At 42.9% G+C, this 27854-nt stretch overlaps 3 protein-coding genes across 3 annotated transcripts; 2 read left to right on the forward strand and 1 right to left on the reverse strand.

Annotated features, from left to right (window-relative positions):
• Positions 1-2693: 2693 nt before the first annotated feature.
• On the forward strand, positions 2694-9844 carry LOC308155723 (short transient receptor potential channel 2-like; the record flags this gene model as incomplete). Its single annotated transcript, XM_080529097.1, has 13 exons — positions 2694-2708; positions 3263-3955; positions 4052-4252; positions 4372-4536; positions 4642-4816; positions 5056-5256; positions 5367-5529; positions 5888-5980; positions 6072-6264; positions 6383-6510; positions 6661-6733; positions 7119-7251; positions 8898-9844. The coding sequence occupies 13 exons, from the start codon at positions 2694-2696 to the stop codon at positions 9842-9844; spliced, it is 3180 nt and encodes a 1059-aa protein (XP_080385223.1).
• A 1345-nt stretch (positions 9845-11189) lies between these two features.
• Positions 11190-18810, reverse strand: rrm1 (ribonucleotide reductase M1 polypeptide). The gene is made up of 19 exons (XM_080527947.1): positions 18704-18810; positions 17823-17911; positions 17407-17584; positions 17050-17150; positions 16901-16960; positions 16735-16774; positions 16463-16625; positions 16183-16324; positions 15997-16080; positions 15669-15830; positions 15451-15530; positions 15148-15349; positions 14735-14884; positions 14418-14639; positions 14191-14267; positions 12395-12530; positions 12192-12287; positions 11859-12047; positions 11190-11735 (listed from the first exon to the last, which is right to left on the reverse strand). The coding sequence occupies exons 1-19, from the start codon at positions 18720-18722 to the stop codon at positions 11544-11546; spliced, it is 2382 nt and encodes a 793-aa protein (XP_080384073.1). The 5' UTR covers positions 18723-18810; the 3' UTR covers positions 11190-11543.
• Positions 18811-21313: 2503 nt separating this feature from the next.
• Positions 21314-27333, forward strand: slc6a7 (solute carrier family 6 member 7; the record flags this gene model as incomplete). Its single annotated transcript, XM_080529011.1, has 13 exons — positions 21314-21521; positions 22507-22638; positions 22744-22951; positions 23687-23825; positions 23917-24051; positions 24189-24292; positions 24689-24813; positions 24986-25098; positions 25197-25334; positions 25439-25538; positions 25741-25859; positions 26573-26746; positions 27166-27333. Exons 2-13 carry the CDS (start codon positions 22533-22535, stop codon positions 27331-27333), a joined length of 1629 nt encoding a protein of 542 aa, XP_080385137.1. The 5' UTR covers positions 21314-21521; positions 22507-22532.
• Positions 27334-27854: the final 521 nt, after the last annotated feature.

The raw sequence follows: 27854 nt of genomic DNA on the forward strand, positions 1-27854 counted from the left end.
TTATGAATAAATGTCGTTTTGCTAATATAAGTTATCCATGTATCCCTTTTTCATCCATCCTGTGGGACGGGTCGTGACTCGCGAGCTCGGGGAGCACCAAGCAGCATCCCTAGGTGCTCCTCTGAGCACTGGCCCCAAAAAGTTATGTGCACCCCTGAATATGAACTTGTTTTCTTCTGAAAACACTGCATCTTTTTTGTTATTTTGACCAGTTGTCATTTTCTGCAAATAAATGCTTTTTTAAAATAGTTTTTGTTGGAATTTGGCAGAAATGTTGTCAGTTGTTTATAGAATACATTTAACTCAGACATGTACCTATAAATAGTAAAACCAGTAAAACCATTTTGCAGTGGTCTCTTGATTTTTTTCCAGAGCTGTCTTTTAATGTTCAAAACACAACTTGGATAATAAGTTCTATTTTTCTAAACCTCTTTTCAGCTTCAAAGGCTTGTTTAATTACTGCTCACAACTCCAAGGAAAACACTTCACAGCTGAAAAGAAAAGAAAACTCCAAAAGCAGGTATTAGTCGATATTTCTGATGAGTGTTGGTGTGGCACTGTGACAGGTTATCAGTAGGATTTAGCTCAGTGGGGTGATACTAAAGGCTCTCTGTGCGGTGCCCCTGTAGTTTATCCCAGATCTGCACTTATGGACGACTAATCAATCTTCAGTGCTCGGAATCGATTCCTGCTCATTCCCTTCCTTTTTCAGGCAAAACAAGCTAAATGGCACCCCCTCCTGTAAGCAGAGAAAACCTGAACTCAGTGAGAGGTCGACATCTACCCCACTTGTCCCCACACTCACAGACCCTCCTCACTCCTTTTCGGATGCTCAGGACACTGGAATCCTTGAGACCACTTGCCCAATATGTGGAGGTGTGTACATGTGGGGAGGTAGAAATCGGAGGATAGGCTCAGTGTAATGAATGGAATGAGGAATGTGTGTGTTTGATACCATTCCTCATTCAATTCCATGCATTACATTTAGCACATCTTCCAATTTCTGCCTCCACTGGAGTCTGTGCATGTGTAAGTGTATGCATTAGAAGTAGTACACTGATTGACTGTTATAATCTGTTATAATACTGTTATAATAATAAGTCTGGTTGTATTCATGCAGATTTTCTGTCTTTCTCTCTGCTACAGTATTCTTCACCGAAGACTACCTTCCCTTCCATGCATCTTCCTGTCAAGGGGTGGAGACAAGGACGCACCCTGGGGTCATCAGTCCTCTCACCTCTCCTGACCCTAACCCCAGCCCAGAAGAGGCCATGTTGCCCTGCCCACTCTGCTCTGTCAGATTCCCCCTGTCCCACATCCAGCTTCACGCTAGCACCTGTGGAGATGCTACAGAGGTCATTTGGGTGGACTAAGACTTATACGCATAGGACATGTTTCTGCTTTTAATAACGGGGTTGCAATCATTGTCAACCTATTGTTTTTAGTATATGGACATTTGTGTTTTACTGACGTGTGTGTGTGTATTAGTATATTGTGTATAGGTTGAAAATACGTTCCTTTCCTTTCCTGTATTCCCCAGTCTACTAAGGGAAGAGTAAAAAAAAATATAATCTCAGACTGTTCTTACATTATGAACAGGAGGCCTACTGCAGTTTTCTTCAGTTGTTTTTTGTTCGTGGGTCTTTCTTCTCTTTATGGTAGACTTGGATAATGATATGCCTACCTCCTGGAGACTGTTCTTCACTTGGCTGGATGTTGTGATGGGGTTTTTCTTTACCATGTAAAGGATCCTGCGATCATCCACCACTGTTGTCTTCCATGGACATCCAGACCGTTTTGTGGTGCCGAGATCACCAGTGTGGTCTTTATTTTTCAGCATGTACCAAACTATTGATTTGGACACTCCTAATGTTCCCGCTATCTCTTTGATGGATTTTTATTTAATTTTTGCAGCCTAAGGATGGCCTTTTTCACTTGCATTGAGAGCTCCGTTGACCGCATGTTGTGCATTTACAGCTTCTACCCACACAAGTCCATGAAACAGCTTTTGTGTCAATTGTCCAATACCTTTGGTCCTTTGGATGTGAATACACTCAATTTAAAGTCTGCACTTTAAGCTTTATTGAGATAATACCAATGTCTGGTCTAAATTGTATGCGAATAGCTGCAAAATATGTTGAAAATATGAAATATGTTGAATTTAAAAATGGTTGATGTGTTGAATACCTATTTTCCCCACTGTATAATATAAACAGTATTAAAGTTTGACTATTCAGTGTATGGTTATGGTATATCAGGGGAAAATAGAATAGACTATCAACAGTATTAAAATGGTTAATGTATCTCTTATTGGCTGCTTGTTTTTTTTCATCACTGAACTTCCCTTCCCTTCATTCCAGTCCCTTAGGGGACCAATGCCCTGGTAGTTAACAGCTGTGTCAATTACACCATAGCAGTGTTTTCATTGGGGAGGGCCGTATTAACACTGTTTTTTGGAGGTACGCTCCCTGGTTTGGGTCTAGCCAGGCGTGTAACACTGAAATGGTTGCTTTTTAATTGGCCCTTTCCCATGGGAGCGGATATCTGTTATTTGGTTTGTGGGGAGTGAATCCACGCTCTGTAGCCAGCAGCTCAGTTCACCTTACACTGGGGGCACTGATACAGTGAGCTTCTCCCTCTCTCATGATCCTCAACTTAGGGATAATAACGTTTATACTGAGGGAGTGAAAAACATGGAAAACCTCACGGTAAGTGGATTTAAAATATATATACAGTATATATATATATATATATATATATAATATGACTTTGCAAACAGATCTTGATGAAGATAATGGCACTTTTAGATTATCTATTTTAGATTATCAGTCGTTTGATTCAGATTCAATTTAATTGTCATTGGCAGAGTACAAGCACAAAGACAACGAAACGCATTCGGCATCAGTCATTTCTAGGATGTTTGCAACTAAACATATCTTCTACAGTAAATCTATTTATTTCAGTTTAAACAAGCAAACCATTCATTGATAGTTGTCTTCATAATGTATTCCAGTTTACTATTCATATCAAAATATTTTGTCCCACTATAATATCTGCTTGGTATTCATAACATCCTATTTATTAATGTGCACCTGTTGAGATGGTAGATGATAGATAGTGGAAATGTATGATTATTGATTATTAATTAATATTGCCATTTTAATAAAAGATCTATACATTAATTGGTGCTTTGGATGAAATGCGCTGCTTCCTTGGATTTATAGAGACCAAAACAGTAAGCTGTGTTTGCCTGTGGTTTTAGCCAGAGCAATGGCGCGAGATTGTGAACAAGAAGATGTGCTTCCCTCCGGAGCTGATTGGTGCCATCCAGGAGGGGAACCTAGTCACTGTGAGTGGCCTGCTAAAGACGGGTGATGGCATCATCCGCCAGCTGGACGACTCTGAGGATCGCCTGTGGAGAGAGGCCCTCAACCTGTCTATCCGTCTGGGCAATGAGGACACCATGGATTCCCTCCTCCAGGGGATCAAGTTTGATTTCCGCCAGATCCACGAGGCACTGTTGGTTGCTGTGGACACCAACCAGCCCCGTGTTGTGAAGCGCCTGCTGGACCGACTTGACATGGAGAAAGGAAACAAGATGGATGTGCGCTCCTTCTCTCAGGCCATCTTCGACCAATCCATCGATGACTCCCAGTTTGCTCCTGGGGTGACCCCGCTGACCCTGGCCTGTCAGAAGGACCTGTATGAGATCGTCACCATGCTGACTCAGAAGGGCCATGTCATTCCCCGGCCTCACAAGATCTCCTGTGCCTGCCTGGAGTGCCGTAACGGCCGCCAGTACGACCTGCTCAAGTTCTCTCTGTCCCGCATCAACACCTACCGTGGCATCGCAAGCCGCGCCTACCTGTCCATCACCTCGGAGGATGCCATGCTAAGCGCCTTCAGCCTCAGCAGGGAGCTCCGCAAGCTCTCTAAGAAGGAGCCTGAGTTTAAGGTTCTTGCTTATAACTACCTTTATAACTACCCTGGTGTCTGTCATAGGTTCATAGGAGTGAGTAGGAGTTCATTGATTGTGGTGTCTCACCCCCAGCCACAGTACCTGGGCCTAGAGGAGCTCTGCCAAGAGTTTGCCGTAGAGCTGCTGGGGATGTGCCGCAATCAGAGTGAGGTCACCACCATCCTTAATAGCTGTGGAGACGAGAGCCAGGACGCTCTGAACCAGCAGGCCTTTGAGGAGGGCATCCCCAACCTGTCACGCCTGCGTCTCGCTGTCAACTACAACCAGAAACAGGTACTGTAGCGTTGAGTAATCAGACATATACAGTTAGCTGTGTGAGTATATTCAATTGAAAATCCATGCCTGTCTGTGTCTCCTGTAATAAAAGTCTCTCTCTCTGCCTCTCTCTCCAGTTTGCGGCCCACCCTATCTGCCAGCAGGTACTGTCATCTATCTGGTGTGGGAACCTGTCTGGGTGGAGGGGCAGCCGGACAGCCTGGAAACTGCTAGTGTCTGTGGGAATCTTCTTCACCATGCCCCTCCTCTGCCTCATCTACTGGATCGCACCCAAGTCCAAGGTCAGCTGATGTAAAGGTGATCATGTGTGAATCTCAGGCTGTGTCAGGCTTTGCCTGCGGATGATTGTCCCAGTTTGCTTGTTGATGCGGCTATATCTCTCTCAGGTGGGAAAAACGTTGAAGATCCCAGTGATCAAGTTCCTCCTTCACTCTGCCTCTTACATGTGGTTTCTCATCACATTGCTGGGAGAGTCAATCACCATGGAGATGTATAGGGATGAATTTGCTTCACGCCAGCAGAACATCCTGCACAGCTCATTCCACATGGTGTGGGTGGTCGGTGAGTCTACACTCTGGTGCATGCATAGCACCCAAATCTAATGCATGCATAGTACCCAATATTTAAGCCTCAACTAGGACTTTCATTGAATTTGGGTCACTGTGTACTATGGATGCTGTGTCCATTTCCATAGTTTTTTTTTTACAAAACAATCATCTTGAAATTGCAATTTGGGATTAAACTTTAAATGTATCAATTAAGTGAAAGTTTGTCCATACTGTGCTATCCATCCCCTTTAGGGTTTTTCTGGTATGAGTGTAAGGAGGTGTGGATAGAGGGTCTGCAGAGCTACTTCCTGGACTGGTGGAACTGCTTAGACATGATGGTTCTCAGCATGTACCTGGCCTCCTTTACTCTGCGTGTGCTCATCATGCTCAAAGGTCACTTCCTGTGCCAGGCCCCTGATGGGACAGAGGAGTGTGCCTACTTCACTCAGACTGGTGAGAAAGTGTATCCAACCACAGTCAGGGGTTTGGTGTTAGATTTGAGATTGAAGATGAACACAAACTCATGCTAAACTGGCCCATTTTGATGTTTGACTGTCCTGTAGTGCGTCAGGAGTGGCATCAGGAGGACCCCCAGCTCATTGCTGAGGTGCTGTTTGCAGTGACCAGCATGCTGAGCTTCACCCGCTTGGCATACATTCTGCCTGCACAGGAGTCTCTGGGGACTCTGCAGATCTCTATAGGGAAGATGATTGATGACATGATGAGGTACGGTCCACAACAACATGGTAGTGGTGGTCTAGTGGATAGTGAGTTGGACTTGTGATCAGAAGGTTGTGAGTTCAAATCCCGCCTGAAACCACACCACTACTAGTGTGCCCTTGAGTAAAGCACTTAGCCCTCAGTTACTCCAGGTGGGAATGTCCCTGTAATTCGTAATTGTAAGTCGCTTTGGATTAAAAGCGTCTGCTAAATGGCAAAATTAAAATTAATTAAAATTAACAACATAGGCTCTGTGCTGTACACAAAGTTCCTGTTTGTGATACACTATCATGACAAGATTCTCTAAGATACTTGCTCACATGAGACAGAAAGAAATGTGACTTTTTTTTTTTAATCTTCCTAGGTTCATGTTCATATTGATGATCATTGGAACCGCCTTTCTCTGTGGTATCAATAACATCTATGTTCCTTATGTCCTCTCTCCGCATCTTGGACAGTAAGAATATTCATGTTCATAATTCACTTACAGTATTATGTCACTCATGGTATGCTAACCCTCATAACCTTAAACCTGTTCTACTCCTTAGGTTTAACGAGACCTTCCGTTTCCTGTTCTGGACCATGTTTGGTGTAGCCAACCAGGACTATGTGGACATGTCGGAGTTTGTCGTGGCAGAGTTTGTGGGCAGGATCCTTTACGGTATCTTCACACTAGTCATTGTGATCGTGCTGCTCAACATGCTCATTGCCATGATCACCAATTCCTTTCAGAAGATTGAGGTGAGCTTGCTGGAGACAGTCCCACTCATAGGCAGGATAGATGCAATGTGCATTATAAACATATTGTGAAATCCAGGAGAGAAGGATTGGCCCTGACTGCTCGCCTGTTTCCTCTTAGGATGATGCTGATGTTGAGTGGAAATTTGCCCGATCCAAGCTATATCTTAGTTACTTCAGAGAAGGCCTCACCATGCCTGTTCCCTTCAACGTAATCCCCTCCCCCAAAGCTTTCTTCTACCTCATACGGTACATTACAATACTATTATACTATTATATGTTATAATATATGTTATAATACGGCAGGTTATATTGTGTGTTATGCTTCCTCTCGGAGGGACACAACAACCTCAATCTCCCCAAAAAAATCTCATATTTCCTGCTTTCATTCTATCCAAGGGGTACTTTTCGGCGAATCTGCTGCTGTTGTAATTTTAACTCAACACCAGAGTATCCTGCAATAACCTCCATGGTAAGTCGCTACATCACAATAACCTCCATGGTAAGTCTCTGAATCACAATAACCTCCATGGTAAGTCTCTAAATCACAATAACCTAAATGGTAAGTCACTACATCACAATAACCTCCATGGTAAGTCTCTAAATCACAATAACCTCCATGGTAAGTCTCTAAGTCACAATAACCTCCATGGTAAGTCACTACATCACAATAAACTCCATGGGAAGTCTCTACATCACAATAACCTCCATGGTAAGTCTCTACATCACAGAAGCCAGAGTCAGGTGGTACAGTCATACAGAAAAAGGACTATCATGTCTAGAATCACAGTAATTGAATATCAACACATATTGGTATGTTGTCAGATTCTGAAAATATCTGTGTTCCCCTTGTCCAGTCCAATGGGAAGGGAGATGATGGAGGAGGGCCGGGGGAAAGCCAGATACCATACCGCCAGCAGGTGATCCGGGCCCTGGTGCAGCGCTACATTGAGTCTGCACGCCGCGAGTTTGAGGAGACCAAGCGAAAAGGTACCCATAGGACTTGATAATCATCAGTAAAGTGACCTGTTTATGTTTTAATGGTCACATTAAATAGTTCTGAATTGGCACTCACATCGTGTGCTGGACCCAAGGCATGGCAAGTTTATTTATATAGCACATTTCATACAACAGAGGCAATTAAAAATGCTTCACATAGAGCATAAAAATACAATGAAAGAAGAATAAGTAAGAAAATAAAAGTAATACAAATATATATATAAAATAAATGTAATAAGCAGGGGTGCACATAACTTTTTGGGGCCAGTGCTCAGAGGAGCACCTAGGGATGCTGCTTGGTGCTCCCCGAGCTCGCGAGTCACGACCCGTCCCACCGGATGGATAAAAAAGGGATACATGGATAACTTATATTAGCAAAACGACATGACTGTTGATTGTGTGCAAAACAAAAGAAACAAATGCAAAATCAAATGACTGCTCTTTAAGCATGAAAGTCTGTCAGACTCCTTTAAACACAATGAAATCAACTGACATCTCTTTAAGCACTAACTGAATGTCTGTTCTTTAAACACAATGAAATCAACTGACATCTCTTTAAGCACTGCTCTGTTCTGTAAACACTGAAATCAACTTTTCAACAAAAAGTTACAGCCTAAGCATTTACTTATGCTACAAGCTTAATCATCATCACTGCTCTCTTGACTGCTGTTAATACTGTCCTCAATTTCAACCATGGTAGAGGATGTTGTAGGGCCTACAATGTAGGCTATCACTTTAAATAGCTCATTATTTTGATTGTGCAACAAAGTTGTTGTTTTTTCTTCTAATATAATTCCCAACCATATCCTGGGTCAGGGGTCTAGGTGCGATAATGAAGCTGTAAAACAAACGTCTGAACGTTTGAAAGCTTCAGAGAAAAGAAACGTGAAGTCCCTTGGTGTTGTTTTTCCTTTTAGCGACGAGTCGTTCGGGACTGAATTTTCACGTGTCGGCGTGATAACCGTGCGATACGCGATACGCGGAATGAAAGTACAAGTTACGATACTTTCCGAATGTTTTCGTGAGGGGAGTCGCCGTGGTCGTCGTCGGTCGACTGTTCGTCGGGCCTTCGGCTGAGGGGACGGCAAATAGTTACTTAGTGGGGCTTGCAGTGATGCAGCAGTCAGCAGTCAGCAGTTGGATTTTGAGGAAGTAAATTCCTCTCCCAGCGCTTCCAGCTGTTGGTGCGCAAGAGCGCTTTCATGCCACTGATCTGCTGCGCAGCATGCATTTTGGCGACGCATGCGCACTGGCGCACCAGTTATGTGCACCCCTGGTAATAAGCATAGTTTATAAAGTGCTAGTGTTTAGTCGTAAATGCTGCAGAACATGAAGGTTTTTAACCTAGTTTTAAATATATTAGAGTTTGGACCTGTTTGAGTTCTTCAGGGAGTTTGTTCCAGGAGCATGTGGTAGAGTGACTGAAAGCTGCTTCACCATGTTTTGTTTTCACTCTTAGAATGTGGGCACTGACTTTTGATCTTTTGTCAGGTGCACTGAATACAATTATGTCTGTTTTATCCTTGTTTAGTTGGAGGAAGTTTTGTCTCATCCATCCTCACCCAACCTAAATTAATCTGTTTATGTGAATAGCATTGTGCCGCATTGTCATCATAGGTCTGTCTTTTCCTCCCCAGACATTGGTAATCGGATCACAGAGCTGAACAAAGTGGTGGGCAGGCTGCATGCTGAGATGAAGCAGATTCAACAGGGTCTGATGGACTCAGGGCACACAGCAGGGAATAGCTCCCATGGAGACGGCTCCTCCATCTTGGGGAAATACATCATGGGTGCAAAGAACAACTTCAAGGGCTTCAACAAGCCAGTTGATCAACAGGCACCGCTACAGGTGACAGTGCACCATGGAGAAGCAGGGCTGGAGATGCAACAGGACAGGAAGGTGGGGGTAGAAAAGGATGGAGCATTGGAAATAGAACAGCAGGGAGTGATTGAGATGGAACAGGAGGGAAAAGTAGAGGTGGGGCAAGATGAAGCAGATGGGGCAAAACAGGTGGTTGGGGATATGGATGTTGTGAAAATGGAGGAGGGGAGAGCTAATGGAGTGGGGAGGGTAGAAGAGACAGCAAATAGGGAGTCAGAGCACAAGATGCAGGGGAGAGACATGGGTGAAGAGGAGAAGGGGATAGAAAAGGGAGGTATCAGTGAGGTGGTGGAAAGAGAGTCCGGTCAGGATAAGGCACAGAGGATGGAAGAAAAGAATGAGAAATGGGGGAAAGTAGAGGGCAGTGTGGATGATACAATTGGGGACAATAGAATAGCAGGAAGCAATAAGGTGAATGAGTTAACAGGAAGTCCACACGAAGGAAAAGTAGAGCAAGGAGATGGCAACGAGGAAGAAAGAAAGGTGAAAGAAATGAAACTGGTGGGAAAAGGAGTTGGGGAAATCAATGTGGACGAAAGATGGAAGAAGGAGAGGAAGGTGGAGGATAATGTGAAAGCCGGTGTTGGGGAGAATATAGTCAGAGTTGGGTTGAAGATCATGGGTGAGAAAGTAGTGTCTTCCCCAACAGGCAGCAGCAGCTCACAAGACACTGGTTTTGGCTCCCAGGAAGGGGAAGGGTAGATGGTGGACCAGTGAGCCTCATTGTATCTCCAAACCAATGAGAAATGTATGGCAGTCAGCATGTTGAGGTCCGCTTCATGATAGTTATTGGTTGACTGCAGGAGACGGATCACAAAATAAGCAGCATGACAACTTGAAATAGGATCACTTTTCAGTAAGAAGTACCTATCATTGGAAGCCTTGTTTATGCACATTATGTTAACTGATGTACCCACATGATCTGTGAACACAACAAGATGGAGATAACATCAAAAGGGCTAATACCGTTCCCTTTGGAACCCTACGTTTGTGACTGATGCTTCCTCTCTTAAATTGACATCAATGACATTCCAACAAGAACAAACAGAGAAAACCCTTTTATGTGAAAAACTAAAAGCTTTTGCACTTGAAATACTAATAAAAATATTGAAAAATATTTGTTTTTCATGATTTACAGTGAAAAATATCAGAACACATCCTATTATGTTACAGCTCGACAAGTCTCCCCAGTTGGTAAGGCCATTACTGTTTAATTTCCTAATCAGGCTGTTTATCTATATGTTGCCATGTGCAGGTCTCAGCTTGCAGAACACTTGCTTCCCCCAAGAGACTTCAGCACTCATTAATTTATCACCTGTGGCATCACATTCCCTCCTGTCTAAAGGCTACACATCACACCTGAGTTCCTCCACTGTGGAAAAACACCTTAGCCTTTAGCCACCAGTGGTAGTCTGACAATGCAGCAGCAGGGCCTGGTTGACCCCTCTGCCATGGAAAACCTTTGGTCAAACTAAAGATTCATTGAGTACCCTGCAATTATACATGTCCTCTGAAGAACCAAAGATAGCGTACAGTTGACCATTTCAAGGGGCTACCATATGCTCACTAATGTAAACCATGATACAGGATTCAGCTAGGACCCTACAAGTCAATATACCCAAAACATTTTCTCAGAGTAAGTTTAAGTCAGACACCCCCTCCCTACAAGATCAACAATAAGGTATTTACTGATCTTAGGATCAGAAGATAGCTCCTAACCTGATGAAATTCTTTAGTAGAAATAGTGTAACTGAGTTGAGGTAGTAAAATATGAAATACCACCACCTGTCCTGTTGAATATCTGTCTTTATAGCTGGTTTATGTCAGGTATTTGAGTGACGTGTGCTGGCAAGCCAGAGGTTGCAAGTCAAACTGCGTGGCTGTTTACAACTTGACGTGTTTCAATGGCGCCACCGTGTGCCCACATACTGCATCTTGCTACAGAGCAGTTAATGTTCATGATTGCTTCACCAATAAATACCACATTTTAATTTAAGCCATTTCATTTTAATTCCACCAGCTAAAATACAAAGACACATTACCATATACTCTTCTTTGCATTGTAGTTTGAAATTCATTTAACAGTCATCATAAGATTTACATATTAACAGTCAACATTCATAAAAATAAAAAACAAAGATACAGATAATTCTATACAAAACAAGCAGACAAACAGCTGCACACAGACAATGCACCAAAGAGAGATAAATAAAGAGTTTACAGCAATAGCTGTGATTAGGACATGCTAGTATGCCCACACAAGAGCGCTGTTGTTCCATTAGTGCAGATTACCGTGTGATGGAGAATCTCTAGCCTAAGGCAATGAGAAGGTTCAATGATCCTGAGGATGTTAATTGAAACGGTGATGGTTAACTGAGTAACAGGGTAGGGGTGCAAGTGTTTAGGAGCCACACATCAGACAATCTTCACGGTTCTCCAGGGAACACACCATGGCAGCCTTGTTGCGTTCTTTGATCTCCTCCTCAGACTCCTTAGCCATCTGGGCCTCCTTCAGCTTCTCCTTGTCCAGGGTGAACTGGATGGGGTTGGCTGCAGGCTTAGTCCTCAGATAGTACATGCCAGTCTTCAGACCCTGGGGTGAGAGAGAAGAGGTTGGGGTCATAAGTATTGAAGAATGACAAAGTGTAGCATGTTTCCATTTTGCACAAACAAGAAAAAGTTATTCTCAGATTGCTATCCTCTCGCCTTGACTCACCTGCTTCCAGCCATAAAAGTGCATGCTGGTCAGTTTTCCATAGTTGGGCTCAGCAATGTGAATGTTGAGGGACTGGCTCTGGTCAATAAAGGCACCACGGTCCGCAGACATTTTGATAATGGTCTTCTGGGAGATCTCCCACACAGTTTTATACAGCTCCTTCAGGTCATTTGGGATCTCAGCAATGGCCTGCAAAAATGTGACAATTTAAAACTCATGACTCCTATAATGGAGCTTACTACATCGTATTTTGATTGGGGTACACTGATTGGAGTTAGTTCTTGCTCTGCATTGATTAAAGCAGAGATTTGATATGTTGGGTCTGGTTCTCACCTGGATAGATCCATTCTGAGCAATCAACTGGTTCTTCATTTCCTCATTCCACAGCCCCCTCTCAGTCAGGTCCTTCAACAAGTGAGGGTTCACAATCTGTTGAGGCAGGAATAACATTAGCATTGTCACACAAACACCATGTGTGTTGGGACACACTGTGTAGCAGCAGTGGCCAGTGGGAGCCCCAAAAGGGGCAAACTGACCTGGAACTCCCCAGAGAGGACCCTGCGGGTGTAGATGTTGCTGGTGTAGGGCTCGATGGACTCGTTGTTGCCCAGGATCTGAGCCGTGGAGGCTGTGGGCATGGGGGCCAGCAGCAGACTGTTCCTCACACCGTGCCTGCAGACAGAGGGAGCAGAGTGGTGAGAGATCTGGTGACGAGACACTATCTAGCTAAATTTGACACATGTGCAATCGAGAAAAAAACAACAGTTTCTGAAAGCAGAGAAGTTGCACTCTCTAACCATTTAGGGTTATTACGGTAGTTCACCAAAAAAACAAATGCATTGACCTCTAAGCGTCATAGGAGCTGGAGAGTGATTTCAAGAGAAGCGGTATTTTATACTTTAGTGAGTTTCTGTACATATATGTTTGTGATTGTGAAATGTCATGAGGTTAGTTCTAGTGAATTTACCTGATAGAACATCGACATGCTAGAAACACATAACTACACATAATTAGATGATCATACCGCCCCAAACACAAACACGTCCCAAAACAAAAGTATTTACAAAAGCCTTAGCAAATAGTAGTCTATGGCAAACGAGAATGGTGAATCCAATCCATAAAGTGTTTAGTGATCGTTAAACTGTCGTTTATTTTTCGTGTTATGAAAAGTCGGTGAGTAGCGTAGTTCTAGGCTGCGTTCGTAAATTCGCTCTGGAAATCTGACCAGCAGTCATGGAATGCCTCTTGTCCAATCAAATTACTTGGTCCCTTTATGACGTTGAGCCCAGTGTGCCCTCCGGCGCTCTCAGAGCAAATTTACGAACGCAGCCTAGAACTACGCTACTCGCCGACTCGTTTTTTTTCATAACACGAAAAATAAACAACAGTTTAACGATCACTAAATACCGTCAGTTAAGCTGCGCCCAAAACCCTGATATGTTGCCACGTGAAACGATAAGACAAGAGGCCACAATACGATAATCGCCGTAGGAGGCGATTCGACTGTAGGCATGTGAAGTTATAATTTCTTCAAACTTGCAGTGGTAGCAACGGTGTGTGTGGTTTAGTAAATATAGCGTGCGTGTGTGTGTAGCTGTACGTGTGTGTGTGGCCCTCCTGTGAGAGGTGTGTGTGTGTGTGTGCCATATCTCAGTATGTAGGCTATGCAGTGTAAGTAAGTGTGCGAGTTTATTCTGTTATTTATGCTATTATATCTAGTATTGTGTTGAGAAGCAATGGAAATGAATCAAGAATTGATAAAGTAGGCTAACTTACATTATCATTGTTCTATATGCAACAGAACAGATCACCCAGCATTGCTAATGAAAAGAATCAATGAATGCGAGTCTAATACCAATACTTGCTCAATAGGTCTTCAAATCTATTAAAAGTGTTCTTATAAAGGTCTTAAATGTAACTTGTAACCTGCTTACATTAATTATGCGGGTGTTACGGTCAGGGCCATCGCTACTTACACACGCATCATTGTTAGACTGTTAATGATAGAGCTAACCATCTACGGACAAAAAAAAAAGTGTCACCTTTTTTGGAGCATCGCCAGTTTGCACCCCTGCGTATGTAAACCATGAAGGCCACGTTTATGATGTCTTTTATACAGCCATATCGACTGACTTGGGTCTGCGTTTGCTTGGTGCCTAATGGATCAAGACTTTTGTCTAAAAAGCAAAATATATGTAGGCTATTATCCAGTCAGTAGGCATACAGTTATGTATTTTTTTTAAAGATCGGTATCAGTAGATCTTGAGGAAAAAAAATCGGTGATCGGTATCGGCCCCAAAAATCCAGATCGGAGCATCCCTAACACACTTACTTTGCGATCTTCTCCTTGAGTGGTTTCCAGTCCCACAGATCAGTTGGTGTCTTCTCCCACATGTCATACTGAAGGATCTGGAAAACAGACAACAGTTAGTCCTGAGACCTCTTACATAAAAACAGACAACAGTTAGTCCTGAGACCTCTCACATAAAAACCAGCACCACACCATTTTAAAAGGTCAGCAGTTACTGGAAGTGTTTGAGGGGGGGTAGCGGTACTCACTCCTTTGCTGACGGGTGACCCTTGGTAGGTCAGGTAGGCCCCAAGGTCAGCGGCTAGCTCACAGCTGGATTCTAGGGCAGCATAGTAGATGGTCTCAAAGATCTGAATGTTGAGCAACTGGGCCTCAGCACTCTCAAAGGGGAAACGCATCAGGATGAAAGCATCAGCCAATCCTTGAACACCAATCCCAATTGGCCTGTGACGCTTGTTGGAGTTCTCAGCCTGGTTTTATAAGGAGAGAGACAAATCTGTAGAATCATACATGGCAAGTTACTACAACACTAATGATGCAATTCACACTAGACCAAAAGTCACACCTCAACCACAGGGTAGTAGTTAATGTCGATGATCTTGTTCAGGTTCTTAACGATGACCTTGGTGACATCTGCCAGTTTTTGGAAGTCGAACGTGTGCTCAGGGGTGACGTACATGTTGAGAGCGATGGACGCCAGGTTACACACAGCAACCTGAGAGTGGGAAAGAAGAACCAAAGACTACATTTACTGCCATTCAACAGTAAAGAGAATCCAACTTTGGCTATTTAAACAGATTTGGGCTTAAATATGCATGTTCTCAGAGCCATCAGACTTGGGTGATAGATAACGGGTCTCCTTTGCGCAGAGCGCTACAGCATATCTACGAGGTCATCCTGTGGCCACGGTCAGTAATACAAGAGTTAAAACGCCATTCAAAAAGTGTTTTGGTCCAAGTCCTCATCGGATGTTCTCACCTCATCGTGGCTTGTGTACTCCACAATCTCTGTGCAGAGGTTACTGCTTTTGATGGTGCCTAGGTTCTGGTGGTTGCTCTTCTTGTTGCAGGCATCCTTGTAGAGCATATAGGGTGTGCCCGTCTCCGTCTGAGACTCGATGATAGCGTGCCACACCTGCTGGGCTTTCACTGTCCGCTTGACCTTGCCTTCCTTCTCATACCTAAGGAAACAAGATTAGAGTATGCGCTCTGTCAGTTATACTTACCAAGTAGACAACAGTCTAGAGTTTGGTTGTACTGGTTCTTTTTAAGTTGGTCTTACCTGGTGTAAAGCTTCTCAAACTCCTCCCCCCAGCATTCATCTAGTCCAGGGCAGTCACTGGGGCACATTAGAGACCAGTCCTGTAGACACAAGATGGCTTGAATGCACAGTTCTTCTCAGGAACATACTGTTGACTTTCCTTTATCAGATCAATTCTACAAGCGCCCCAATATTTGATAATACTGGGTTTAAATAATTCAAATGTGAATTAAGTCAACCTGGTTGCTCTCTACTCTCTTCATGAAGAGGTCAGGAATCCACATGGCATAGAATAGGTCTCTGGCCCTCTGCTCCTCTTTGCCCGTGTTCTTCTTCAGCTCCAAGAAGTCAAAGACGTCAAGGTGCCAGGGCTCCAAGTACATGGCAAATGCACCAGGTCTCTGTGAGGGACAGAGTAAGTTAATCACATGTTTAAATATTTTCTCAGAACCATCAGACTTGGATGATAGAGAGAGGGTCATCTCCATGCATAGTGCTACTGCACATCTGAGGCCTTGCTATGGCTACAAATCAATAAAACAACACAATGTCAATCTCAATACCCACCTTGTTGCCTCCCTGGTCCACATAGCGTGCTGTGTTGTTGTACACCCGAAGCATGGGGACCAGTCCATTTGAATTGCCATTTGTCTACAAAACAAACAGACCCTAGTTAGTGCCTTGTAGTAATTCCAGTAAAACAAAAACAAATGTAAATGTGTTCCTTTATACACTTGTGCATGTGATACTCACCCCAGCGATGTAGCTGCCTGTGGCTCTGATGCAGCTGACTGCCACCCCAATGCCCCCCGCTGACTTGGAGATAAGGGCACACTGCTTCAGTGTGTCATAGATCCCCTCAATGCTGTCATCCTTCATCGCTAGCAGGAAACAGCTGTAGAGCAATCACGCTTAAAACATGCATCCAAGACAGCCACTATCTAACAATCCAACATGTTACACTGACCTATGACTTACTTAAGCTGCTAAATAAAAAATAAAAATAAAAATTCCACACTGTAGTGCCTAGTACCTGGAGAGCTGTGGTCGGTTGGTGCCTGCGTTGAAGAGCGTGGGAGATGCATGGGTGAACCACTTCTCTGAGAGCAAGTTGTAGGTCTCGATGGCAGCATCAATGTCAGTCTTATGGATTCCAACTGACACTCTCATGAGCATGTGCTGGGGTCGCTCCGCAACTACATAGAAACACAGTATGCGTCAAACACACTACTCCACAAAGCTGGTGCTTATTCAGTGAAGTACCATTTACAATGTAAATGTAGTACCAGTTCATAGCTGACTCACCTTTTCCATCAGTCTTCAATAGGTATGACCGCTCAAGTGTCTAGAAGCAGAGATAAAAATAAATACATTTTCATGTTATTTTGATATCAGAAAAATACCATGATATCAGAAAAATTATACATGATATCAGAAAAATAATGACATTTTTGATCCAACACAAAATTACCTTAAAGCCAAAGAAGTTGTAGGAGAAGTCTCGGTCAAAGATGATTGCTGAATTGAGGCGCTAGAAATAAAAATACAAAATAAGCATTGTGTAAAATGTTATTCATTTTTTTCCTACTCTTAAGTTGAGAATTAAGTAGCCCGACTTACATCCTTATTTTCAAGGACAATGTCAAGGGTCTCCTTGGAGACCATTGGGGAGTGACGTCCATTCAATGGGTTGATATAATTGTAGAGATCCTCAACCACATCTGCAGCAGCATTGACAGGAGAAGGGAAGAGTTTAAAGACCAGTAATGGAGACACACCTGATTACACTAGTTTGACATGTCCATGGTTATGTGGGTTACGCCTACTTTAACTTATTTATTTTTAACGTATTGACACCAATTATCATGACTAGTTTCATCTCTATTGACAAGTGTGACATCTGTTTCCCATTCAATCACCAACTTCTGATAATGGAGCACTACAGGAGTTCCGGTTCTTCTGGTGAGAAGGACTCACCACTGAACACCTTCTTAGTCTCCTTGTGCAGGTTGGAGACTGCGATGCGGGCAGCAAGGATGGCATAGTCAGGGTGCTTAGTGGTGAGAGTGGCAGCAATCTCCGCCGCCAGCGTGTCCAGCTCTACAGTGGTGACACCACTGTACAGACCCTGGATTACCTTCATTGTGATCTGGGTCTGAGAACAGTAAAGTGGGTCAGGGGGGCTTTGTGAAACGATGCAAAAACAGAGGTACAAATGGAGGAACTGGTTGCTTGAAACAATCATTCAGTCCAAAAACATGAAATCTAAGAGATGAGATGACATGAGGGAGATATGAGGCAGAGCCACAGAAGTGCATTTATGAGACTATTCCCAATCAATCTGTTCTATGACACAAAACAGTCATTGCTGGAGAGAAAGGGTTTGAACTCACTGGATCCACGAAGTCTGAGTTGAGTCCATAGCACAGCTTCTGGATGCGGGAGGTGATTTTGTCAAACATGACACGCTCCTGTTTGCCATCTAAAAATTATCGTGATTATACGTTATTAAAAGTAACAAACTAATTCATGAAAATGATACGCTGGTTTACCACCACACTAATAAGCAATGTATTAAGTCAGTAGCAGACATACAATAAATCACAGTCATATCACCAAAGTTGAGTAAAGTGCCTATTATTCCCAGTAAGCTCAGCTGGCTTACAACAACAACAAAAAAACAGCAAAGTTGGATGGAAGTGTTCTACTCCAATGTTAAAGGATAGCTAGCTATACTCCTTATAAAGTGATTGGATACCTATGCGTGCATTCAATTAGCTAGCTTGCTAGTTTCCTCCTTGATAACTCACTATACATAGCTAACACAGCTAGCAACAAAGATTCAATGATTTGGCGCCAAGTTTGACAATAGGGACTTATGCCGGCGAGCTACTGTCAGCTCTTGGTTGATGTGTTGGCCATGTGTAGCCGGGTCAATTCATTTATCCAGCCAACGTTATTTCTCAGGCTAGCTGGTTGGTTACTCCTCCAAACGACTACTTTATAAGCACTGCAAACGTGAGTTGATAAAGACATGTCGGAACAGCAGTGAACAATGACAGGTTAGCCAGCTAGCTAGCTGGAGCTTGGCTGACGCAATGTCCTGACAGACAGCTAGCTAACACTTTGCAACCATGTAAACATCCACAAAGTGTGGTACACATTTTTGTAGTTAAGAATACCCATCTAGTTTCAACTCTAGCTGGCTAACAAGACAAAGCTGGGCTATTGTTAGCCAAGTTGACATCTTCTAGCATGCAGAAATTAGACCTACCTCGCTTGATGACGTGCATGTTTGTTTTTGTTGAGGAAACAGAGAGGAATATCTGTAATATTAAACAACTAAAATTGCTGTGCAATAGTGCAGTGTTGCCCGCTGGAAACAGCCAGTCTCAGTTTGACAGATCAAGCGCGAATAACCTCGGAACCCGCCACAAACTCCATTTGTACCAAATGTCTAGCCAATCCGAGAAGACTTGAGAACTGAGGATTCAACCAATCACGACAATGTGCAGACTGTATTGGTCCAGCCCATCTGTCTGTGTAAACAGTGACAAATCTGGCGGGATATTTTGAAATGATGCTACTTACTTGCAATTTTATAGAGTGCTTGCATCAGTTAATCTACTTTCTTGCCTTGGTACAGAACATGGTTTCATCAGTTTCCACATGGTTTAGCACTCCCCAACATGAATTCAAAAGTATAAGTCAACAACACAATGACATTATCTTTTTGATTGGAGATATTATCTTCGAGATGATGGCATGGGTAGAATATTGAAGGATGCCATAGCATAGGCATAAAGTATGTATGAGGATAGATAGTCTTTATTGTCCACTTAGTGGACATTTGTTTTGTTCAGGTCAGCACCAAAATACATACAAATATAGAAAAAAACAACACCAATAATAAATCACAAAGGTGAAAAAGCAATGTATAAAACGAATGACGTATATAAGTCACTATATTGTCCTTTTAAGGCAGCCACTTCAACCATAAAGGAAATCTGCAACAATAAATGTAGTCGACATTATAATATAATAAATAGTCAAGCAAGAATATAATAAATACAAAGTAAGAACTAATCAAATGTAACACCATGACCATGAGTTTTCTTCTTTTTTTTTTTTTTTTTTTTTTTTTAAGGTGAAGATCAAAATAGAAAAGGCTATCATTTCCTGCTGTTGCAACTGTCGTTTCCTCTGCTCTTGTTCAGAGCATCTCCTTTATCAGAATTGCAGTATCAGGCATGGTTAAAGACAATATCCATGTACATAGGTGCTATGTCTCATGCAAAATAGATTCAGGAGAGAGAGAGAGAGATGGGGGGGGGGTACGACTCTAAAAAGGTGAATGGATAGTTTGTAGTTTCCACAGTCTGTAGAAAGAGGGCGGGTTCTCTCAGCACACCGTTCGCCCTTTGTTCAAATATGACTGTCTGCACCTGCGCTCTGCGCCACCTTCCCGGTTACTAGTCCAAGTTTAAATAGCATACCGTCCAAAACTGACCAACAATTTCGTCATCATACCGTAAAAAGACTTTCATGAAACCCTTTCCTGGACCATGTATCGAGCATCCAATAAAACCAACTGAATCACTGCCGGTGGAAATGCCGAGCGAGCAACAAACACCGACACCTGGGAACATTGTAGCGAAAACAACACAGCAACGACAGGTAAAAGCAGAAACAAACATTAAAACCGCTCAAATACGAACATCTTTAAAGAATGAAAGCTTTATTTCGAACATGTGAAAAAAGAAATAGTTATAACAACAAAAAACAAAACAAGAACATTTTTAAAATATGAAAATAAAAATAAAATATCTTTAATGTAGATAAAATACAGTAATAAAGTAATTTCTCCAAAGAAGGTTTGGGACATTTTAATTTAATTTGGAATCATCATTAGTTCCATTTGGATTGTTCTGATGATGAGTCTGTAGAAGTACCTGTTCGTGCTCATTCCTGTGGCCAGACCGTTCTTCTTCGGGTAGTCAAGTGAAAGCAGTTTATATGGTCATCACCTCGAATTATATTTGTTTCAATCAAAATGGTCAAATTATTAGAACCATGTCTGTTATAATGAATGATCTTGTCCATTGACATGATTGCATTGTTTGATTATTTATTTACTAGTATTAAGAACTTCCCCCCTCTTCATTTTATTTGTATCTATTTTTCTAATAGGATATCACTGTAGTGTACTATACATTTTCTTAATTCCAATTTATGACTTGATAATAAGATGATGTTTAAAGCTTTTGATGGTTGCTTCAAGTGAATCAGAATAGCAATCAACACAAAACACACTGGTCTTAAACTGGTCTGTGAAACCGGCCCATAGTGAGCTGCCATTTTAGACAGACTTGCTTCCTCTTTGGGTGACCTGAGTTCACTCTTTGCTTTCTACATGCTGTTTGTTTTACTGACATCATACATTGTTGTACACACCCTAACGGTGTGACACTACTTCCCCTCTTGTCTGTGGATGAAAAGTGCTTCACCTTGCAGGCAGGAAGGAGGAAAAACAATTCTATAGAGTGCTTGCATCGGTTAATCTAGTGAGCACATCAGTGACCTAGAGGAACCAATGGTATTCAAAGCCGATAACAACAATGTCACATTTCCTGATGTGTGAACCACTCCCATCTCTCAAATGTCGATGCCCTAGTAGTCCTGCCCTTATTGTCACTATGTTAATCTTTATTTACAATGTGCACAGACCCCTAACTCATGACTTGGGAGTTTGTTCAACATTAAAAGCACGGAACTGATACCAACCTGATAAGAGAAATATCTGTAGGTTGGTTATGATTTAAAAGAGATTCATCTGAGATTTGACAGTTATGAATGTCTTCTGTTTTAGGGTCTAGGACAGTTGAACGGGCTCACATTGGCTCATGATGTCACCAATCCCACATCGCAGTCACAGTTTGAGTCAGGACCCCCATCCCCTGCACCCCCAAACCCACATTTACCAAGGGAGCAGTGGGGAGGGAAGTATGAATTCCTGCTGTCCTGTATCGGGTACTCTGTGGGACTGGGGGGTGTATGGAGGTTCCCCTACCTCTGCTATCGTAATGGAGGAGGTGAGTAACCCACAACTAAGCAGGTTTTACCCCTCATTCAGACAGTATGAATTAAGCTGTTTATGAATAAAGCTGCATTATATTATATTATATTATATTATATTATACTATACTATACTATACTATACTATATTATATTATATTATATTATATTATATTATATTACAGTGGCCTGCAGGTCTGCACTGTTCTTTTACCTTTTGTGTGCTGAGTTACTCTGAGAGCTGACACCAAAGCCACACAATCACAGCCTGTGGCATTAGATGGCTGTCTGACACATAGGGAGTGTAACTAATCCTATAAAGAGAGAGCCCATGCAGTCATAGGAAACACACCCTGACCTGTCGTCTAAAGAAAAACACACCTACAGTGGCTCTAGAAAGTCATCACACCCCTTCACTTTTTCCACATTTTGTTGTGTTATAAACTTAATTTAAAATGGATTAAATAAAGAAAATGGCATCAATCCACACACAATATCCCATAATGACAAAGTGAAGTTTGAAACTCTTATTGAGTGATTTGTTGAAGACATTTCTGCTTTTTAGCTCATTTTAAGAGTGTCATAGCAAAGGGTATGAAGACTTTTGCACATGAGGTATTTCTGTGTTTTAATTTTGAGTACATTTGCAGACATTTCTAAAAACGTTGTTATTATGGGGTATTGTGTGTGGGTTGATGCCAAAACATTGTGTGTGGAATGGATTGATGCCAAAACATTTAACACAACAAAATGTAGGGGAATGAAGGGGGGTGTGGTATTCCCTAAAGTAGATGGCAGCTTTCCAGAAGTAGTTAGGGACTATCGAGAGTAGACCTAGTGCTGTCTGGGGGAATCTGTGTTTAGGGACATGTCCACACAGGTCGTGCATACGTGTAGCTGCAGCTCAGTGTTAAAGAAAGCAAATGAATGAAGGTGATGTCTCTCTATACATTTCTTATTATTCCCTGTTTCCTGTTTGACCTGTTAACCCTTTGTCCATAGGTGTGTTTCTCATCCCGTACTTCATCATGCTCTTCTTCATTGGAGTCCCCCTCTTCCTCATGGAGCTCAGTCTAGGCCAGTATGGAGCAGCTGGGCCAATCACAGTGTGGAAGTGCTGCCCCCTTCTCAAAGGTGACCCCCCCCCCCCCCCCCATGAATTTCTTTAAGAATCCCCCCATCTAATACCTGAAGTTACTTATACATACTGTGCATATCCGTCTTTGTGTCTCTCCCTAGGCATTGGCATTGGGATGCTTTGTGTATCCATACTGGTGTGCCTCTATTACAATGTAATTATAGCCTGGTCCTTCTACTACCTGGGCAGCTCCTTCCAGAGCCCCCTGCCCTGGTCCTGTGCTGCTCTGGCCAACGTTGCTCTCTGTGGCAACAGCAGTGTAAACGGCTCATCTGGCAGAGGTCTCGGCCCCTCAGAGGTGTTCTGGAAGTAAGAGCTCAAATACATTTTAGGATTTGCTAATCCGAGCTGGAATCAGTGGCAATAACTCTGACCCCCAACTTTATTGATCTATAGAATGCCATGGAATACCTCCTTTTGATTGTGTGTGTGTGTGTGTGTGTGTGTGTGTGTGCGCACAATGTACAACTGACATGTACAGTGTGCAACAGCATGCACAGGATCTGTTTTCTGTCCTTGAGCTGATAAGCTGTTTAAATAATGTAAATAAGCATGAGTACATACATGTAGGTCCTGGTAGTACTGATTATGATGTAACAGCTATCTCCTGTTTAAAACTGCTGTTTTGCTGTTTGTTTTTTATTTGGTGCGTCTGTGAGTTAGTCAGTGCAATAGCTGTAGTGCACTGTTAGACTTCCATTATCGTTACCCTTTTGTTGTTTTGGATAGAGGTTTACTTACTCTCTCTGTAGGTCTGTGTGTGTGTGTGTGTGTGTGTGTGTGTGTGTGTATTTGATTAGTGTGTGCTCTGTGTGTGCTCTGTGTGTGTGTGTGTGTGTGTTTGTGAGAGAGAGAGAGTGAGCATGGGTGCGTGCGTGCGTGTGTCCGTGCGTGCGTGCAGAGCGATCTACTATGGCATGTTGTGACATCTACACAGAATTTCAATGATGAGGGGAAAGATAATGTACACATTTGAATGTTAACGAAATTTGACATTTCACATTGTGTGTGATTAATACAGTATGTGCTCTGTGTGTGTTCCAGTGAGCGTGTGCTGGGTGTGGTACACAGTAAGGGCCTCCATGACCCAGGTCCTGTCAGGTGGCCTTTAGCTCTCTGTCTCCTGGCTGCCTGGATCATTATCTTTCTGTGCATGCTGAAGGGTATTCGCAGCTCCGGCAAGGTGAACGTACTAATTGATGTGATGCACACATAATTCTAAACAAACGAACTAGCTCCTGAGGATGTGACAGCTGTTCATTCCTTGTTTGTAGGTGGTGTATGTGACAGCCACTTTCCCGTACTTCGTGCTCATCGTTCTGATCATCAGGGGCGCCACATTGGAGGGGTCACTTCAAGGCATAACCTTCTACCTCTCGCCCGACTGGCAGCGCCTGGCCAGTGCACAGGTACATCCCCTAGTGGAGACAGACAGGCATACATAAAAAAACGTTTTACAGAGGGGATCTGTACTGTTGGCTGTTTAGGCCAAACAAATAAATAAGTAAATGATTCCACATAATAAATCCAACCTTTTACCATGCAGGTGTGGAATGATGCTGCTTCACAAATCTTCTTCTCATTGGGAATCGGTCTTGGAGGGCTGCTCTCCATGGCCTCCTATAATAAGTTTGACAACAATGTCATCAGGTTCGTAACTGTGCTCTTCTCACACATAGATACACATGGAATGATGTTTCACAGCTCTCTACTGGAGTATGGAAGTGACACTTTCCAATGCGTTTTCCAGTGAGGTACAAACGTCTTTTAACTATGATGCAGGTGGTTGATCGGGATGACTGCTAACTATTTTGATAATGACACACCACACTCCAGAAAAAAGTTTCTTGAAACATAAAAATAACAGGTAATATCGAAAGTGGTCTATTTGTAGTGAGGGTCAATGGGGAAGCATGACTTCCGTACCCCTGTAGAGGGGCATGGCTTCAGATTTCCAGGATTTTAAAATTTCCAGTGTCAGTACCTATCTCACTCCGAGGCTACAGGCATGATGGGTAATGGAGTCTAACGTGGTGTTGATTGCAGGGACACACTGATCATCACCATAGGCATGTGTAGCACCAGCTTCTTTGCAGGCTTTGCCATATTTTCAATCCTGGGTCACATGGCCTGGAAGAAGGGAGTGCCTGTTGGAGAAGTGGCAGACACAGGTAGCTACGTTCAGTATCTTGTTTTGTATTGTATTTCCCACAATTATTTGATCCCTCTTCATATATCAACGTTACATTTTATCTTATGACTGTGTTGCTGCACAATGCAGTATGTCTATGAATGGCTCTTGATAGTACAAACTGTGGTTTCTCTTCTTGATTTTTACTTCAGGTCCAGGTTTGGCATTTGTGGCTTACCCAGAAGCCCTTGCTCTACTGCCAGGCTCTGTATTCTGGTCCATTCTCTTCTTCCTCATGATGTTTATGCTGGGGGTTGACACATTGGTAAGCAGTACAGTTTGTTGTTGAACTACAGCTCTGTGTGTTAAGAAAAGGAACACACCAAACACAAAGTCCCTCTCCTTGCCTCTGTTTCCCTGTAGTTTGGTAACATGGAAGCTATCACCACAGCAGTGCTGGAAGAGTTTCCACAGCTCAGGAGAAACATGAAGCGCAAGTCTTTGTTCCTGGGGCTGCTCTGTTTTGGCTTCTACCTGATGGGTCTGCTGTTGATCACTGATGTGAGTGTGTGTGTGGTAGTGAAGTGTGTATATTAGTAATAGAAGTGTGTGTGCATGGGTGCATGTGTGCGTGTGTGTTAGCACTGATGTCTGTCTCTCTGTAGGGAGGGATTTATTGGTTCACTCTCATCGACTCCTTCGCCACTAGCTTCGGCCTCATCATCATCGCCCTCTTCATGTGCATTGGCATATCCTTCTTTTACGGTATAACACCATACACCTCTATGTTTACATAAACATACCTCGTATAAACCCTATTACTAAACACCATGCTCTAAAAGCACCCTCTCAAGGTTAACTGGTATCTCGTCCCTTAACCATTTTCTTGTTCCTGTTGCTTCAATGTGTGTGTGTGTGTGTGTGTGTGTGTGTGTGTGTGTGCGTGTGTGCGCACCCTTGTTCTCAGGAGTAAACCAGTTTTGTCAGGACATCATTGACATGATCTGCCCCTGTCCTCCCTGGTGTAGAAAAGTGCTACTCTACTTCAAAGCATGTTGGGCGTTCTGCACCCCATTTCTCCTACTGGTGAGAGAAACAGATTTCAGATTTCACCCTGACATTATGTTTCTGGGAAAACAATCGTCTCCATTTTGAAATCCACCCTCATCATCTGTTCACAATATTGAATAATTTAGGGTCACAGTGAGTCACAGTGACATCCTATCTCTATTTACCTCTGCTCTGTTCATCTATGGGCTCTCTCAAGCACCCCTCTTGTGTCATACTGAATTAATGTATTTTTGGAGAAGAAACATTTGTACTATTTGGCTATAGTATTGTAGCTTAGAAACACGTGTCAAAACAAGTGTCCTGAACCAATTAGATTATTATAAAGAGTCTCTGGGTTGTCACAGGCTGTCTGTTAAAGAGTCTGTGAATGCTCTGTCTCTGGTTGTGGCCTGGGGTGGTCCGGTGGTCTGGCGCCGCGGTCTACAGTGCACACGTATTATGCCCATGTCGGCATGGATTTGAATCCGGCCCATGCCCTGCTGACATGCCCTCTCTCCCTTCTTCTCCGTGCTTTCCTGTCTGTCTTCACTGTATCTGTCCAATGAAATGAAAAATATGTGCCCCACTCAGAAAAAAAAAAAAGAAGAAGAAGAAAAAAAAAACTGGCTCTGGTTGGTGTTGTACAGTATGTCTCCAAAGCGGCTTTGTCGTCCATAGGACCTCTAGTAGAGAGTGAAACAATTATGATTCAATAACCCCACACCCCATTTGTGTCACTGTGCCTCCAGTTCATCCTGACCTACATCTTTATTGAGATGTACAACACCACCCTCCACTACGGAACCTATGTGTACCCACTCTGGAGTAAAGCGCTTGGTGTGTGCATGGCTGCCACCTGCTGTCTGCAGATCCCCATCTGGGCCATCGTAGCCATCTGCAAGGAGTCTGGCACACTGAGAGATGTTAGTTCTACTTCTGTCATCACTAAGGCATCACTACACCGCTACACCAGTCACACTGGCAACAAGTTCAACAGCAACCTGCCAGTGTTCCAAGTTTAGCTGTGATAACAAAGTACTACATAACAAACATGGAAAATAGATAAAATAGTTTACCAAACACATATACTGTTAACAGTCAGAAAATATTTGACTTACTGTGACTTAGATTAGATTCAACTTAATTGTCATTGCAGATTACACATACCAGACAACGAAAATGCAGTTTAGCATCTAACCAGAAGTGCAAATAGTGATATAAGAACATGATATAAACATGACAATGATAGTGATAGGTACAGTATGGCATGTATGGTAGTTTAGAGGTATATACAGTTATGAGTTATGTACAGTAATCAAGGTGTCTCTATTTCTCTACTCAGCGTTTTAAGACAGCAATTCGACCTCTAAATTCCTGGAGGGTGAACAACTTCAACAGCAATGGAGGAGGGGAGCGAATGGATGCAGAGAGGGTGGAGCCGCCGTTCACTGTGAATCTGACAGAGGCGGATTTCACAGCTATGACTTGGGAGATAGGGAGTGAGGCATGACCCCCCACTAGAGGAGATGGAGTACTGTATTTGTGGAACTGTTTGGATCAAGAGAAAAAGGGATTCACTGTCCAGGCAACCGGCCTGGCAAGGATACTGTTTTGCCATTTGCTGATAACAGAGACTGTTTAGATGTGGACAGAATATTAGATGGTTTTATTTATGCTTTATTTTTTTAAAACAATATTTACACTTTTGCTGGAGTGTGTGTAGCCTACAGGCTTTGGCTGCAGAATCCATCCATAGAGACCATGTTGATGATGACACATGTCCCTGAGTGGATGAGTGCAGAGCTGGAGCACAGGGCTGATCCAATGTCTGTTGACAAAGACTAACTAGAGGATTGGAGTCACTGTGTGACTTATATCTTCTCTACTGATCTGACTAAATGAGAGGATGGACCTCTCAGTCCTATGTCTTTTATTACAGAGGAATAAAATCTAACATTTTAATATATTTTCTGTTTGTGTATGTACAGAGTGATCAAGGGGGTATTCCATCAATGTCACTAAAGGAAAATC

The sequence above is a fragment of the Nansenia antarctica genome (assembly GCF_963989245.1).
Source record: "Nansenia antarctica genome assembly, chromosome: 4".
Taxonomy (NCBI): domain Eukaryota; kingdom Metazoa; phylum Chordata; class Actinopteri; order Argentiniformes; family Microstomatidae; genus Nansenia; species Nansenia antarctica.